Raw genomic sequence first — 17,484 nt, 5'->3', positions numbered from 1 at the left:
ACATGAACCCATGACGACTTAAGCGGATGTCAACTTACTGAGGTTCCATAAAATCTAATCAATCATCTAATTGAACTAGAATAGCAATTGGATGTGGACTTATAGGGATTCCTGCAAATGTGTGATAAGTTAAGAGGGGTTTTCGACCATTGAAATTAACATTGTGCCAACCGTAAAAAAAAATTGTCGAGTTACCGGGGTTATCGAGTTATCAAAGTTTCTCTGCATTAAAAAAAAAAAAAAAAACGAGCTGATGTGTGCATCACATGACTTCCTTTTACTCCAATTTAATGTCATTTCCTCATTACTGGCATTTTAATGTTATTCAATAGTTTACTGTCTAAATATCACCAACAGTGGCCAAATTGAAACAGATTAAAAAAAAGAAAGAAAAAAAAAATCCGTAAAATTTGTCGCCAAGCTGGTGACCAAAAGACTGGCGATATATCGCCAAGTGTCCGCCAAATTATAACACCATAGTTTACATCGAAATTAACAATGATTCCGCCCCGAAAAGGGCAAAAGACCCCTTTAGAAACACCCGAATGCAACCAAGAGGGTAGGTGCGCAACTAGACCCCACTAGGAGTCTACGTACCAAATTTCAACTTTCTAAGACTTACCGTTCTTGAATTATGCGACATACATACGCACATACATACATACGTACATACAGACGTCACGAGAAAATTCGTTGTATAGTGAAACCTGTGTAAGTTGACCACTTGCGGTTCACTACTTCAGTGGTCAACTTAAACAGGTGGTCAACTTATAGAGTTTGAATTATGTGATAAAGACCTAACTCTGTGCCTGAAAATAACGGTCAACCTAGACAGGTGGTCAACTTACAACGGTGATCAACTTTACAGGTATTACTGTAACTAACTCGGGAATCATCATTATTGATATTTCGCGTGTCTATAAGTTCTTAGGCACTTATCCACGTGTAGTCGAGTCGAAAAGAAAACTCAATATTCATTCGGGGCTGAGTAAAATGGAAATTAAGGTCGATTTTTGAGTGAAATTTTTTTCGCGAATACAATACTTCCTTTTTCGTAAAAGGAAGTAAAAACATTAAGAGGCGGAAATTTTAGTGTTTTTCGTGATTTTTTTAACAGGAAAGAAATAATCAGAATTTCTTTAAACTTAGAGAATATTTTATTTATCTTTTGAAGTACACTTTGTAGTTTTTCGAAGTTATTTTCACCAGAATTAGTGGAGTTAAAAGCTGCTGTCCATGGGCGGTCGCCATCAGAGCTTATTGCTGGTGTGCATTACCGAAGCCATAATTTTTGCCTGTAATCATTACAATTTTTCTTTCTCGTAAACAACGTATTTCCCGAGAACAGTGATTCCCAACCTGGGGGCGATCGCCCCCAAAGAGGCGATAAATTTCCTTGGGGCGATAGGGGGGCGACCGGGATTCGGATACCTGGCAATGGGAAATTCTTGACCTTTCAAAAACTATATTTATTAAAACAAATCGGTACACAATTCAGGAATATCTTTCAGAATACCTATGTTGTGTAATAACGAACCAAGCATATGGCACGTCAAATCAAAGAAAGTCGTTCCCAGAAAATAAGGCATGTATGATTTACAGCTCAATCAAATCTGTCCGGATAAAAAAAAAAATCCCAAAAGCGAAAAATAATATCTTTTATTTTATTGCTGTTTTCACGAGGAAGAAAAAAAAATCTTGTAAGCACTGTCTGACCGTTGGTGCCAGCATATATTTAACGCCTGAAAAGTGGATGGATATGTGTAGGAATGGATTTTTGCATTTACTTATCAGTTGTCATTCAGAATCTTGCAATCAGCGCATAAGCCTCCCCCATTGTTTCAAAGTTTTCCAGGAGATTGGTGGCCATGTTATGTGTTCAGTACAGTATTAGCACTGCCAAAATTTACCTTCTAGGGGCGGAAGTCATTACAGTTCCGATTTGTAATATCCTACCATACTAAAATTGGCAATTATGAGCTAAAAGCAACAGATCTAGATGCCCTAACCCTATACCCTGTACCAACGTTTTAAATTTTTCCGTGGGGGTCTAAGGGTACACACTCAATGCATTTTTTTTTTCTTTTCGAAAGACAACAAAAACAACGCACATGTTCACGGAAATACATATATTTCTCAACGCCAAAGTGGCAATTTCCACCTCTTAAATGACATACTTGGCCCTATCCTCAGTGCTTCACTGCTCAGTAGTACATATTATAGAAGAGTGTCTACAAGTGATATCACGCTTTGCAGGGCGGGGGAGGGGGCTTCTTGAAATTGTGTCAGTTTGTGACAAGGGGAAGGGAGTGGGCTACAGGAAGTGTGACATCGCCCCTTTTTCATGAAATGATGTTTATGAAAAATAGCGTGCCATGTGAAAAAGTGGGGTAAGGGAAAGTGTGACACTTGGTGACACAGGGGGAGAAATTGTTAAAAATGTTGAAAAATAGTGTGACATCATTTTTGGTCAGCCCCTGGGGGAAAACATCAAAATATCAACCCGCATGCATAAATGATTCATTATATATGTCTGAAACCGGGGGGCAGGTTGCCCCCTCCTGATTTCCCTAATGACTGAACAAATTCATATTTTTTTACGATTTTTAGACTCTGCAGCCTTAACTTCATTGCCAATAAATTGCCATATTTCTTTCTTATATTACTTCAGAAGAATTTTTATCATCTTTCAAACAATAGTGAAATCTTCTATTTTTCCAAGTTTGTTGATAGATGTAGTAGGCCCACGAAATGGGAGTCTCTACTTGTAGCGCATCTACGCACCCATCCCGCTCATGTTGAGAGGGCGCTGATTGCATCAAATTCGGCGATAAGTGGAAGGAGAACTTGCCCTTCGGTCTCGGTCTATATGAGGCGAGATCCGAGGAGCGAGCGGCGCAGACGACGATTAAGAAACGAACAGAGATGGCGGAAAAGCGGCCGAAAACGCTGGCCTGCGCCGCCAGACTCGCGCTCCAGGAGTACGGAGTGGCGGCAATCGCCGGACTTCTAATCCTGGTCTTCCTGCCCTGGTGGATTAGGTGGTGCCTGGTGTACCTGACTGCCCTTGTGTTTTTGGCAAGCGTCTTGGCTCCTTTCGTCGAAGATTTTAGGCCCAGACCTCGAGTGCAGCCGGACGGAAAGGCAGTTTTCGTAACAGGTGAGCAAGGAACGGGATACTTCGTTAGATATTCAAATGCAATTGATTTCTGAAACCTTGATTCATGTTTCTATGCATCCAATTATTACACTTACATGCATGGAAGCCCATATGCAAAATTTTAAAAAGGTGTGGGGGGGGGGGGAGCTCAGATATTTTCCCTGTGGAAACCGATTTCAGTACAGATTAGAGTTACTAAAACTTGACATTTTTGAAAACTTATTCATTAATGACTGGAGATGAAATGTTTTTACATGTTTGCAAAGAAAAAAGTACTAAAAGCAAAAAAGTTCTAAATTCTAAGAAGGCAGGGGGGCTTGATCCTTCACTTACCCCCCCTCCCCCACCTCTATATGGACGCCTATGCATACATGTGCAGGAAGTACTGACTGGTTAGAGTTTACGATTTTATTGCTCATTAATATGTTATAAATTTTATTAGTCTATTGCTTACAGATGATCATTCACTGAATTTCTGTACTTTTTCGTGTTGCCTTTCTACCCCCTCCCGCGATCTCCACCTCCAAAAAAAAAAAAAAGCATAAAAAACCTTGCGCAGAACTGTAAAAGTTTGTCTTTTTTTTTTTTTTTTTGAAAATATCGGATATCAATTGAAATGTTGTTACTATTGTGTTCGGGGGGGGGGGGGAGAGAAGGGACTCCTGTTAGCTCGGGTTCGAGTTTTTAAAATGAGAGGTAAATTAATTTAGGGACGTAGGAGTACACAAAATGGAGGGGGCCCGTAAAAATCATTTGTGACGGCCCCAAAATTTCAGTGACTCCCCTGCGTGCAATATGCTACAATTTTTAACAATGTAATGAATTTTAAAAATTGTGCTTAATTGTTTTCACTGCTCGGTCTATCAGTTTTTCACTATTCGGTCGGTAATAACTCGTCGAAGATTTCAGTTTGACAGCCATATTTTTTCCTAACGCATATTTCCTAATGGTCTCTTTCGTAAATATCCATTTTCAACTCGTTTTCGTTTCAAAACTTGAACTTGCCGCTCCAAAACCCACCGCATTCACGTAAGCGTAAACAATAAATAGAAAATATTTTCTCGCGCTTAGCGGTTGACGTTCTCCTTGGGGCCACTTACATAAATTATTTTCAAATAAAAACAGAATAGACTTCAAAAAAAAAAAAAAAAAAAACTAAAAACTAAAAAATAATTTTTCATACTCAATACGATTTCCTACCCAAACGTTTAACTCAAATTTATTTTACAATTCCAGTACAAAAATTAACTAAACACCCAATTATAAAATAAACACTGATTTTAATTACTGTACGATGAATTATTTTAATACCTAACTAATTATATACGCTCTCTTAATCTTTAATAACCATTTGAAATCTGTGCCTCCTATAAACTATACTACCTAACGTAACTGAATAGGTTTAGTTTTAGTGTTAAAGTTTTTTGTTAAATTAGTGTTTTAACTCACTCTGAATTTGGTGCTTTGTCAGTTTTCTCCGGGACCCCTCATCAGATCCAGATAAAATTAACATGGGACCATCTGGAAAGTATACTCTTCCAAACAGAAAAAAAAAATTCAAATCGGTCCAGTATTCTGGGAGTAATCCGAAAACATACATAAAAAGCAGCAAGATGAAATCATAGCTTCCTTTTTTGAAGTCGGTTAAAAAGCATTTTTATGTTTACGAAAAACTGAGGGCCGAACTTAGCTTCACGCTAACTGTATAGGCTTCTTTCAGCTTCCTTCACCTACATAGTCTGCTTTCATGCTGTGGTTCTTTTGCTATACTTTTTCAACTAATTAAACATTTATACAGCAATCATTCGTTACATCGCAGCTCGTTTTATTGCTCAGTCGGATATATCGCACTTTTCCATTGTTTTCTAAAAAAGGAAAAGTAAATGAAATCTTGCCTTAAATTTGAGACCACTGAAGTAAAAATATTTTACTTGTACTTCTCATTAAAAGCAGTTTCTTATTCAGAAAAAAAAAAACCATAAATGAACAAAACTGGTCTTTTTAATTCATCTAAACTTGCAAACTAATGTTCTTTAGTACTTTGTGTTAAGTCTTTTCGATACGATAACAAACGATGTTTTTTTGGAATTTTTTTTTTTTTCAAACAAACTGCACATTCGTTTTTACTTTAAATTAATAAACACTTTTCATGACCTCTGTTATATCGCGCTTTCGGATATTTTCCACTTTTCTGTTGTGTTCCAAGAAGCGCGATATAACGGAGGGGTTACTACGTGAAAAGCACTTTATGTCCATGAAACGAATAAAAATATGTAATAATAAAGATACTTCCACAGAAAATCCAAATTGACTGATATTTAGTCTTCAGGAAATAAGAGCTATGTAGAAAACGTGAAATCGGTCTGTCCTAAAAGTGTGCAGCCCCTGGCAGTTCTTAACTTTTTAGAACGAGATTCCACTAGTCTTGACCTACCGTCATCGAGTTTCCTAAAATTGTTACCATAGATGAAAAGTAAAAGTTGTAAATAAAACTTGAAAGTAAGAATTTCTACCTCATTCACATGAACTAATCAGGGTTGCCAGGGGTTGAAAGGTGCCTAAAAATGAGTAATTTGCCCTCATCGAGTTTCCGAAAATCGTTATCATAAATGAAAAGTAAACGATGGAAATAAGACTAAACTAAGGTTTCCTATGCTTTTTTCGGTTCCGTAATCAGAGTTGTCAGGGGATGAAAGGTTTTCAATGAGGGAGATAATTTACCTCTCATATCGAGTTTCCGGAAATTGTAGTCACAAATGAACAGGCTGTAAATGAAGAGGCTGTAAATAAACCGCTGAAGGAAGGTTGCCTACCTTTTTCTGATCCCTAAGCCAGGTTGCCAGAGGTTAAAAAGTGCCAAATGAATAAGTAATTTACCCTCATCGAGGTTCCAAAAATTGTTGTCATAAATGTAAAACTGTAAGGAAAACATTATTGTAAGGTCGTCTTCCTGATGTGTGTGAACTAATCAGGGTTGTCAGGGGCTAAAAGGTGCCCAAAAAAAAAAAAAAAAAAAAAACCCGCAAACAACCGTTATAGAGTTTCCACGTAAGTCGTATAAAAAAAAAATAGGACACTTAGGTGGAGCATTTTGCTTAGGCAATCCTAGACTGTCGGTTTTTTAATATGTTTACCTACATTTTTTAATATAACTTAAGTGGAAACTTCATAAGAGTAAATTATTCAATTTTGGGCACTTTTTAGCCTTTTATGACAATTTCCGGAAGCTCGATGAGGGGTAAGTTTATCTCCCTCATTGAAAACCTTTTATCCCCTGACAACCCTGATTAGGGAGTCGAAAAAGATAGGCAACCTTAGTTTAACGTTTTATTTCCTTCTTTTACTCTTCATTTATGAAAACGATTTTCGAAAACTCGATGAGGGTAAATTACTCATTTTTAGGCACCTTTTCAACCCCTGACAACCCTGATTAGTTCACGTGATAGAGGTGGGAATTCTTACATTCACGTTTTAATTACAACTTTTACTCTTCATCTATGGTAACAATTCTAGGAAACTCGATGAGGGTAGGTCAAGCCTAGTGAGATCATAGACTATTTGACTATTTGTATTGTAGAAGAAAATCAAAACTCCGAAACGTCAGAAATCCGACGCGCTCTCGAATTTTTCTACATATTCAGTAAATAAACAATTTTTTTTCGCAAAATTTTGTTTAAAAATGTAATTACATGTTGTAGCGTTATGTACTGCGTTCATGTTATGTAACTATATATTGTATTCCCACTTTGTCTGATTCAACGCCGTACTATTTTCCTAAACGACATTTCCTTGGACGTTTTCGAAAACGCGAACAATTTGAAAATCCGAAGTATCACAATGGCCTCAATTAGCCTGGCCCGCTGGTCGATGTGCCCTCCAGCCTGTACAACTTTTTTTTTATAATTTTTACTACTTCTTTTTTTACATTCGTTCACAAACCTGTGCCATTTCGTTTTTTTTTTCCTTTCTTTAAACTTGAAAACCTAAGTTATATATTTTTTTTTTTTTTTGTCACCTTATTTTTACTTTATTTATTTTTGCACCTTTTTTATGCCCTTTGGAGGCCAAGCTTGCGTCCTCTCGGGCACGCAGTCCGCCCCTGCCAATTAGTTCTGTTTTTCGACGTTCTACTATATTATTAAGAAATTTGACTTTGAAGATGAGAAAGCGTTCCAAGTTCGGAAAACAAAAAAGTTCCTTTTGAATAAGTATAAAGTAATGGTTTATTATTCTCGGGTTTTGACACATGATTTATTTGAAATCCTATGAATGTAACTGTAGAGTGTACCTTAGTCGATTGATCAAATAGCGCGACAATCAGATTCATGAAAACGCCCGATTACCACAAGGTCAAACGAGACAACTGCTTCGGCTCCCACTCTACGATATTCTCAAAACATGTTCACTCGACTGAAGTAAAATAATTAAAGAACATTTTTCGTATTTAATAACATAGCAACTAGTTAAGAAAAAAGATTTTCAATGACTTTGACACAGACGGAAGAATTGTTTCAAGATGCGTCAACTGCTCAAACAATGATTGCATGCTCAAAGAAAATTGACGTTGTTTTTAAATTCATTTATACATAACGTTTTCTACAGCTTTCATATACAATGGAATTTCGACCTGAACATAATGATAAATGAACGTAAATTACTAAACCGATTTCGTTGCACGCTTGGGACTACTATTGTGAAAAACTGAATTTGCTGCTGCTTTTTTTTTTTTGTTGTTCGTAAAGGTAATGAAATGTAGACGATGGTTTTCAAAATAGGAAGAACCTATAGTGTGGCTATAATAAGTTGAGCTACGACTTCTACAATGTTTACCTCTTTTTGAGTAACAGAGAAGGGTAATTGATTCTGAGTTGAGTTACTTTCGTAGTAATTAATTCAAATCCGCAATAATAACACGTTTCTTTTTCATTGAACCGCTCATAACCAGGTAAACATTGTCAAGGTCATAGCTCAACTAATTAGAGCTGTACTATATTAAAGTTAACGCTGTATTTTACGAACCTCTTATTTACGAACTCTCACGATTTACGAACAGTTTACCAGATCCAAAATGTCTGTTGTTGAAACAATACACTGCTATTATACTTTATGAACACTTTTCGTGATTCAAATCAGTTCGTAAAATCGAGCGCCAACTGTAGGGGAATCGAGGGAGGTTTGACCCATAGGGAAACTTTACCCATAAGGATTTTTTTCATGAAAAGGATATTTAAGAAAAATTTTTAGTCATATTATTGGTTGACCAGTCACACAATAGTATTTTACAGGGATAAGCCATTTCAGAATGGGGTCGTTTCCAAAATTTTAAAAGTATTTTCTTTTTTTGAAAAAGCATGCTTAAAAACATAGAATTTGACCATTTTTTAAATAATTTCTTTGAGTTTAATATTTAAAAAAAAACATTACTTAAATCGGTGCTCTTTCATCGTTTAACGCTTCTGCCGATGACATCACAAATGATGAAATGTCATTCAGTGTTGCCATTCCTGGTCCAAAATATTTAATTCGCATGCTTACTCACGTGTATTGGCAACGATATGCTTGATAGCAAGCGTAGAGCGCAATTTTAATTCGCTGCTTGATTATCATAACTTGGAAACGTAGTAGAAAGATGCGGTAAAGTGCATCATTTGTGATGTCATCAAGACCACGCCTTGTTTGAAAAATTGGACATTTTTAAATATTAATTTAAACTGTTGGGAAAATGAAAGTATTTTCTGGGTCTATGTGATTTTTTTCTTTGCTCATTCTATCCATTTCAATGACTAAAGGTAGTTCTTTTGACTGAAGGAAACCACCCCATTATCAGTGATTTCAAGAAATTCAGTATTAAATGATACTGCATCTAAAAAGCAAGTTTTGAAGATTTTGGAATTTTTTAGATTTTATCATCCAGTTTTGAGGGAAATGAACTTTAAAAGTATACATGCTTTAGCCACTTTTCTAGCTATCTATTGATATACAGTAGTTTATATAACTTTAATCGAAGTTGCTAAAAATTTAAGGTAAACTTAGGAAGCTTTGACCCAAACCAACTAAGGAGACTTGACTCAAAGAATTTGATGGTTTTTCAATAAATTTTTGTTTATGAACAGCTAAAATATTGTGATTTAAACCTTAATGATTTGCTTTTATTTAAGTAATAACTTTAATGTTGTAAATATGAAAGGGGATTTTTTTTTTATTTAAAGAAAAACTAAAATATTTTGGCCTAATAAATTGTTTTTATTCGACAAATATCTAAACTACTAATGATCTTTGAGTCCAATGATTTGTTTCTTAATAAAATGAAATATTGTTTAGGTCTTAGCTGATAAAGTTTTGAATTAGACTTTTGCTTCTCTGCTAATGTGCAACAAGATTAGTTTAAAAAAAATTTGTAACACTTCATCTAAAGAGTAAACATTTGTTCATTCACTTCAAGTTTCACTTATTAAAGCAAAAAATACCATCAAACCTGCGTTTTTGATTTCAATATCTATGAGTCTTCTTACAATCATGAGGGGGCGTGGTCAGGTTTTTAGCTCTAGGGACGCTTGACCCATTTGGCAGACGTGATGAATATAACTTTTTTTTAAAACATTTCTACTTAGAATGGGGTGGTTTCCTTCAATCAAAAGTACTACTTTTAGTCATTGAAATGGATAGAATGAGCAAAAAAAATTCCATGGACCCAGAAATTACTTTCATTTTCCTAACAGTTTTTTATTTATTATTATTATTAATAATTTTTTTAAATGTCCGATTTTTTAAACAAGACGTGGTCTTTATGACGTTACAAATGATGCAATATGGTGCATCTTTCTACTGCGTTTCCATGTTATGATAATCAAGCAGCGAATTAAAATTGCGCTCTACGCTTGCTATCAACCATATCGTTGCCCGTACACGTGAGTAAAGATGCAAATTAAATATTTTGTTCTGTGAATGGCAAAATTGAATGGCATTTCATCATTTGTGATGTCACACGACAGAAGTGTAAACAATGAAAGCGCAACGATTTAAGTAATTTTTTAAAAATATTAAACTTAAATAAATTATTTAAAAAATGTTCAGATTCTATGTTTTTAAGCATGTTCTTTCAGAAAAAAAAAACTTAAGATTTTGGAAACGACCCCAATTATGCTATATTTTTTAGCCATAATAATGCGCAAAATGGCAAACTATTTATGTATATTTTTTATTCGTTCTAACTATTCTGAAAAAAAGGGGGGGGGAAGGGTCAAATATCCCTAGTTTCCAATATTTTTCTTTGAAGAAAAGTTAGCGTTACATTTGATGCAGGAATTTTCGAACCCTCTTAATTCATCCTCTGCACGGTCGTGCACCTGAAACAAAAATAGATCAAATCATCTGTCCACATAATAAAACAAGTCGATAGCGTGCTACAGAAACGTGATATATTTTTTTTTCGTCATTTTTGCCGCAGGGTACTTGTGTGAACGGTCCACTGACAGTAAAAATGAGAAGGAGATTTTCTCTTACATTTACGTTTTATGACTGTTATCTTTGGAGAGTTCCCAACCTGTCAAACTCCATTCGTTTTTTGTCGACATTTTTGCCAAGGATAAAATTAGCGTTTCAGAAATTTCAGACGAGTTTTCGATAGTGAATATTGAGCACAAAAAATTATCCTGGTTACCAGAAGGACAAAATGATTTAAATTTCTTTTTCGAAAGAGCGTCCAAGAAACTTTGTAATAACATAGTATTTGATGAAAATACATTGTTAGTATTTTTAGAGCTTATAGATTTAAACACATCCGAGAAAAGTCGTTTTTTTTTTCTGGGATGTCTTTACATTCATCAGCTCACATTTGATGCTCTGAAAACGACTCTCCTTGTAACGCAGAAACACTTGTCTGCAATATTCCTGCACATTTGTGCTTTTAACGTTGTTTTATTTGCTTTTAAAAATTATGTTTGACGAACTAGAACTATAGTTTGTTTCAATTCCAACTTGATTCCTCATACCTTTTATTTATTTGTTTATTTTTAATTTTAAAAATAACTGTTTTTGTAAAATTTTTGACTTTTTTTTTTTTTGAATAATGCGTGATTAACTTTCAGCTGGAATTTTGTTTATAAAAACTATTATATGGACATGAAGGTCTGTACTACTATTCCAATGAGTGCAAAATTCAACATGTGTGTGTCGATGGTACTTCTTAAAACATTGATACTCGGTAACTCGGTACTCGGCCGAGTAGTGAAAGGCCGAGTACTCGGCTACTCGGCCAAAGTATTACTCGGTTCGTCTCTAATTTTAGTTATGGTACACCTGTTTAATGGTAACTCTATGCAAATAGATATTTCCCAACTCTTTGTTTACGTGTGCGAAAAGTCAATCCTTTAAACGTGGAGCAATTATAACATGTTGTCAATTGTCAAAAACCGATTTAAAACGCTTTTTTTCTTTTTTACTCTCGAGTGATGCTTTCGTCTCACGAGAAACATTCTTGTACTGAAGGCGATTTCGTAAATTATTCGTAAGAAAATGTTTTTGGGCTATTATTGCAGTTTTTAGTTTTATTTAACAACATGATTTAACTGAGCATATGTTCCTCATGGATGGTTTTGTGTTCCCGCTCTGCTTAAGGTGACCTTGCCACTATCTATGAAAATATTTCGTATAGATAGTCGTGATTTTTTAAAGTTTAATCGTTTTATTAAAGCGTTAATTGTATAAAGAATAATATTCAAAAGTGCTTTTAATAGTGGGAGTTTTTAAGCATTCTATTTGATGTCTGTGTAATCTAGTGATCCTAGCTCGACGATTACCCCAGTTAGAAGTTCAAGGTCAGAAAGGGAAAATGTGAATGTGTTTTCAATTTTTGTCACGTTTGAATGAGATTCATTTCTCTCTTCAGCTGAAAATATTTAATTTTTATCTTGAATTTATCTTTTTAAAAATTTTACCTGATGTAATCCATCACAAAAATTAATGGATAAAAGGTATCATGATTACTAAGCGATTTGATCATTATTACGCCTGTGATTCTTATCTACAGAGCAAAGTTTCTTCTAAGGATAACAAAAGCTTTATCATTGTGATCACTCATCCAGAAAAAAGTACGATGCCTATCTCTCTTATCGGTACAGTTACTAAATTCCAACCCTATTTTTTTTTTTTAATCGGAAAAAAGTTTCGTTACCGTTGGTATTTCAAAAGAGAACTTGTAAGATTTTTTTTCTCTTTTTTCACTTTTTAACACGTAGGGTAACGGCACCAGTAACAGTTATCGCTCTCAGGTTAATTCAATTTTCTGATCCTTTCAATGTATTAAGGCGTTTTGAACCAATTTTCTTTCGTGCAACTACATCTCATCTAACGTTTGGCTGCTTCTGGATCCTCTGAATTAATTCATTCTATTTTTATTTGCTCAATTTCTAAAAAAGGAAAAAGAAAAAATAATTAATTTGAATTTTGACCTCTTGAATTCAAATTGTTTTTCGCAATCACGAGTGTGTATGTAGGAGTGTGTGTTTATGTGTGTGTGGGGGGGGATGTGTGTGTAGGCATGTGTTTGTGTCTGTGTGCAGGCATGAGTGTGTGGGTAGTTGTGTGTAGGTGTAGGTGTCTGTATGTGTTTGTGTGTGTATGTGTTTGTGTATGTGTTTGTGTATGTGTGTAGGCGTATGTGTGTGTGTACGTTAGTGTATGTATGCGTGTAAGTGTAGGATATTGACGCAACCTGGAGACGGTTTTCGCTAGAGGAGCAGCATCGTGAGGCGGCCGGTCGACGGTGATGCTGCAGAGGGTGCTGCCGGGAAAATAAAATTATAGGACATCAAAATAGTCAAATAAAAGCAATAAGCAATCGTGATTGCTCAAAAAAAAAAAAAAAAAAAAATCCGACCCCCCAGTAACAGACACCGAAAAATCAGATGGAGAACAGACACCGATCTGATGATACATAGTAACGGAAAGGATGAGTATAGACGAAATTTCCTTTTTCTCTTCAAAATGTGCATAAGTTCTTTATTTTTTAGAACTAAAGCCTTATTGAATTCAAATGAACATGAAACACTGGCTGACCTCGTGGTGGCTGTTCATAACCTTCCACCACAGCCTTGTAAATACCAACTGGCTCATAAAATTAATTCTGATAACCCTAGATGGTTTCACCGTATTCATGGGCCACAGCAACATAAGTTTTACCCGCCTAAAAAGCTTAATATTTAAATCCAAACTTATGTCTAACAGGAAGTATCCAACGTTTAGCACAAATGGACAGATTACAGAATACACTTGTTTCGAGGTTTCAAGGAACCCCTTTTTCAAAGATGTGAGCTTCTTTATGTAAAGACGGGTGTCTTTACATTTCGAAGCTCACAAAAAGGGGTTCCTTGAAACCCCGAAACACGTGTATTCTGTAATCTGTTTATTTGTGCTGAATAACGTTGGATATTTCCTGTTATTCCTGAGCACAAAGGTATTTATTTATTGCTTATGACTGTCTGTTACTGGACCCTTGTCTGTTACTGGTGCCGTTGCCCTACTGTCTGATCATCAGTGAAATGAAAAGCGAACATTCAGTTTACAGGCGGAAACCCTGAAAACGGGTTAGTTTTCAGGGATCCCAGTTTGACTTTTTCAAATATGTTAGTCCCTAAATTAAGCAGAGTTGCATTGAAATGAACGAAACATGCGTATCAAAATTTTCTTTCTCTCGCATTCAGGTAGACTTCTCATAACTGGCAGCTTGCCAATTCCATAGCAAGTGCGAGCAGGCTGTACTAATGCTGCTGGTTTCTCTTTTAGCCATTTGGGAGGATCATGAGCTTTGCAGTAAAATATGAAAACTTGCGGATTTTACTAAAAGAAAAAAAAGTATATTTTGGAAACAATTTAACTCTTTTTTTTTTTCCTTTTCGCTGATTTTATAGATTCTGATGTCTCAATAACATGAAAAGGAGAAAATGAATTTATATACTATACGCATATTCGATCATTAAAATAATTTTTGAAATCAGAGAGCACATATGTAGCACAATGACAGTTAACCCTTTAAAGAAAGACCATAAGCTTTGTGGCAGTGTATGGAAAGATAATGCTTTAAAATAAATAATAAGTAAAAAAAAATAAACAATTACTTTTTTTTCTGCTAATATCAGGATTTTGTCCCAAAAGAAAAAATAAATTTATAATTTATTTGCATCTGATAATTTATAAAATAAACTTTGAACTAGGAGACACTCATGTCCCATGATCCTTTTATACTTGGTTAAAGCTTTATTTTATTGAGCAATCACGATTGCTTATTGTTCTCATTTGACTGTTTTTGACGTTCCTTTGATTTTTCCCACCGCCACCCTCCGCACCATCACCGTCGACGGGCTCCTCACGATGCTGCACTTCTAGCGAAAGCCTTCTCTAGGTTGCATCCATGTCCTACACGCACGCGCATACATACACACACAAACACATACACACACATACATATACACATACAAACACATACACACACGCATACATACAGACACCCACACATTAACACACAAAAACATACACACACACACATACACACAACTACCCACATATTCATGCCTGCACAAAGACACAAACACATATGCCTACACACACATACCCCCCTCACACAGACACACATACACATAACCCGTACACAGAAACACATACCCCCACACACAAGCACACACGCCTACATACACACACTTGTGATTGCGAAAAACATAATTTGAATTCAAGATGTCAAAATTCAAATTAATTTTTTAATTTTTTTTGCTATTTGGTCATCATTGATGTTAAGTTTCTCAAATGTTTTAACACACCAAAATAAGGATTGAAATTTGCACGATTCTTTATTTCAGAATTATTTTGCAGCAGACATGAATTGGGGCTTGCTATGTTTTTCAGGTGCGGATCCATGGGGGGGGGGGGGGGGAATCATGGGCGTCATGAACTAAAGTTGCGTTTTGGGGACTTATATTTCGAAACATTTGCCTGAAACCTTAAGTAGAGATTTAAGGCAGTTCAGTTTACTAAATACAATCTACTTATGCCCAATAATGACACTTATGACCTTCCTCTTTCGGAAATGATCCTTCCAAAACCGGAAGCAGAATCTGCTCCCTTGATGTGTTCCTGAAATATCTTATAAAATTTACCCGAAAGGACATTTCTGAAGTCTATTTCAGACTTCAAAAGATTTGCTTATGATTCTTATCATATAGATGCATCAAGATAGCTGTTAAGCGATGTATTTTTAAAGTTGGAATTTTTGCTTTTTTGAGGCTAAAGCATCTTTCATAGTTTTCAAATAACCCTAAAATACTTTTTAGAAATTTTAATCAAGTTTCTAAATAACTGTGATCAGGTAAATGATATGTAAATTTTGTTGGACACACAAATAGTTAACTTTACCAAGGGAAAAAAATACAAAAATAGATGAAATCAATCGTACAAATATCGAAACGTAGGAAATTATGTATTGATTTAAGTTCAATTAATAATATCCAAGTTTCTTTTAGAAACAAAAGAAAAAAGAAAGGTAAAAAAACCTAAATTTCATCCTTATTGTGGTCTTATTAAAAATGGAGTTTCAATTCACTAAGTAAAGACACTACATCAGAGATGTGCTAAAACTCAGTGTGGTTTTTAGCCTACTTTCCCAGTAAAAGTCAGAAAAAGAAGAAAAAAGCATGAAAGAAGGCTCAATGCATCTTAAAAATATCGCGAAAAACAAAAATGGCAAGAAAAATTAAAATAATTCAATAAATATCGAAAAATTAAAAATTGGAAAGTAGGGTATTGAGATGGGGAAAAATGTCTGTCGGTCTGTCTGTCCCCCCTAATAACTTTTGAATGAATAGTCCGATTCGAAAAAACTTTTTTTGTTCGAAAGATCTCGGCAAGGATACCTCATTCCCATATTTTACTTTTTGATTTGAACTATTTTTTGTTCAATTTTGAACAGTTCAAAAAACATTAGCTTCTACGGGGAAATTCAAGGCAATTCCGAACTGTGAGGCGAATTTGCTTCAAACAAACTTTGTAGGGAAATGCTTTTGATGAAAAACTTGTATGTAAACTATCTTTTTGATTTGAACAATTTTCCGTTAAATTTTGAACAGTTCAAATCCCTTAACAATAGCGCCTACGGGGAAACTGAAAGTCAATGTAGATTCTGTACTTGAAGGCGGATTTACTTCAAACAAATTTTGTTGGAAATAACTCTTGACACCAAACTCCAGAGTTCGACTCCGAGAATTTAGGGGGACTTGACTCCGACTCCTGTGCCCGACAATTAATTGGACTTCGACTCCCCGACTTCGACTCTGACTTCGTAGCTTTGGCAAAAATTTATACACGGAGGACAAATGAATGACTCCGATTCTTAAATATTCGACTCCGATTCCTTTATCTCAAAATGAGATTGACTTCGACTCCGACTCTGCAGCTATGGTTTTAACTGTGAAATAATTATTGTTGATATGACTTGTTTTTATTTTTACGCTCAAGTTTCAATTTAGGTACTCAGTTTTTGGCGAATAAACTCGAAGCCATTTATGTTTCTACATAAAGATATGCGCAGACGATTTTTTTTCTTTTTTTGACAATGAAAATTATTTCTTTAAGTTGACATTTAATTGTTTTTTTTTTTTTTGTTCTGGTAGGTGCATTAATTCATTTAAAAAAATGCTTTTGGCAACAGGGGAAAAAGACTATTTTTTTTGTTATGATGTATTTATTTTAATGAGCTTATTAATTTTAATTATTTTTTCGTTTTGAAAGCTGTTAAAGATTTTTTTTAATGGAAAAAAAAATGTATTAGCTGCTTTGTTTGAAAATTGCTGCTATTTTATTTGTTCGTTTTTTTTTTTCTTTTTTTTACGCATCTAATTTTTTTAGATGAGTGAAAAATGATTTATTCCTAGAAATCAGCTTAAAGTATTTTAAAAATATGTTTGAAAAAATTTGCGACTTTAGCTATTTTTGAGAATATTGATCAGGTACTAGAAAGCAGTATGGGTATACGGGAAAGTAGGCTCGTCTAGTTCTAGACAGAACTTCTTGTTTGAAATATGAATGATACCTATTTTCTACAAACGCAATTTCTGTATTACAAGTTTCTTCACATAGATTTATCTTACCTTACCGAAACTAAAAACAGTACTATGATTTTTGAACAAAAGCTCTGCAAGTACAACTTTGCAGACCAGTAATATCATAAAAAATCAATATTGAGCTGAAATGTAAAAAAAATAATCAACTAAAGATGCAAAGTCAAAGCACGCAGATTTGCAAAAAAAAAAAAAAAAAAAAAAAAATACAGACATTAATTA

General features: G+C 34.8%; 1 protein-coding gene across 1 annotated transcript in view; it reads left to right on the top strand.

The window, feature by feature from the left end:
* Positions 1–2,864: 2,864 nt before the first annotated feature.
* Positions 2,865–17,484, top strand: part of LOC129224441 (short-chain dehydrogenase/reductase family 9C member 7-like) — a 33,706-nt gene continuing 19,086 nt past the window's right edge. Inside the window, exon 1 of the mRNA XM_054858896.1 lies at positions 2,865–3,160. Within this exon, the coding sequence (XP_054714871.1) occupies positions 2,926–3,160 (235 nt within the window). The 5' untranslated portion in view covers positions 2,865–2,925. The remainder of the gene's footprint in view (positions 3,161–17,484) is intronic.

This window comes from Uloborus diversus, chromosome 6, assembly GCF_026930045.1.
Source record: "Uloborus diversus isolate 005 chromosome 6, Udiv.v.3.1, whole genome shotgun sequence".
Taxonomy (NCBI): Eukaryota; Metazoa; Arthropoda; class Arachnida; order Araneae; family Uloboridae; genus Uloborus; species Uloborus diversus.
This window is presented reverse-complemented; position numbering and strand designations above follow the sequence as displayed.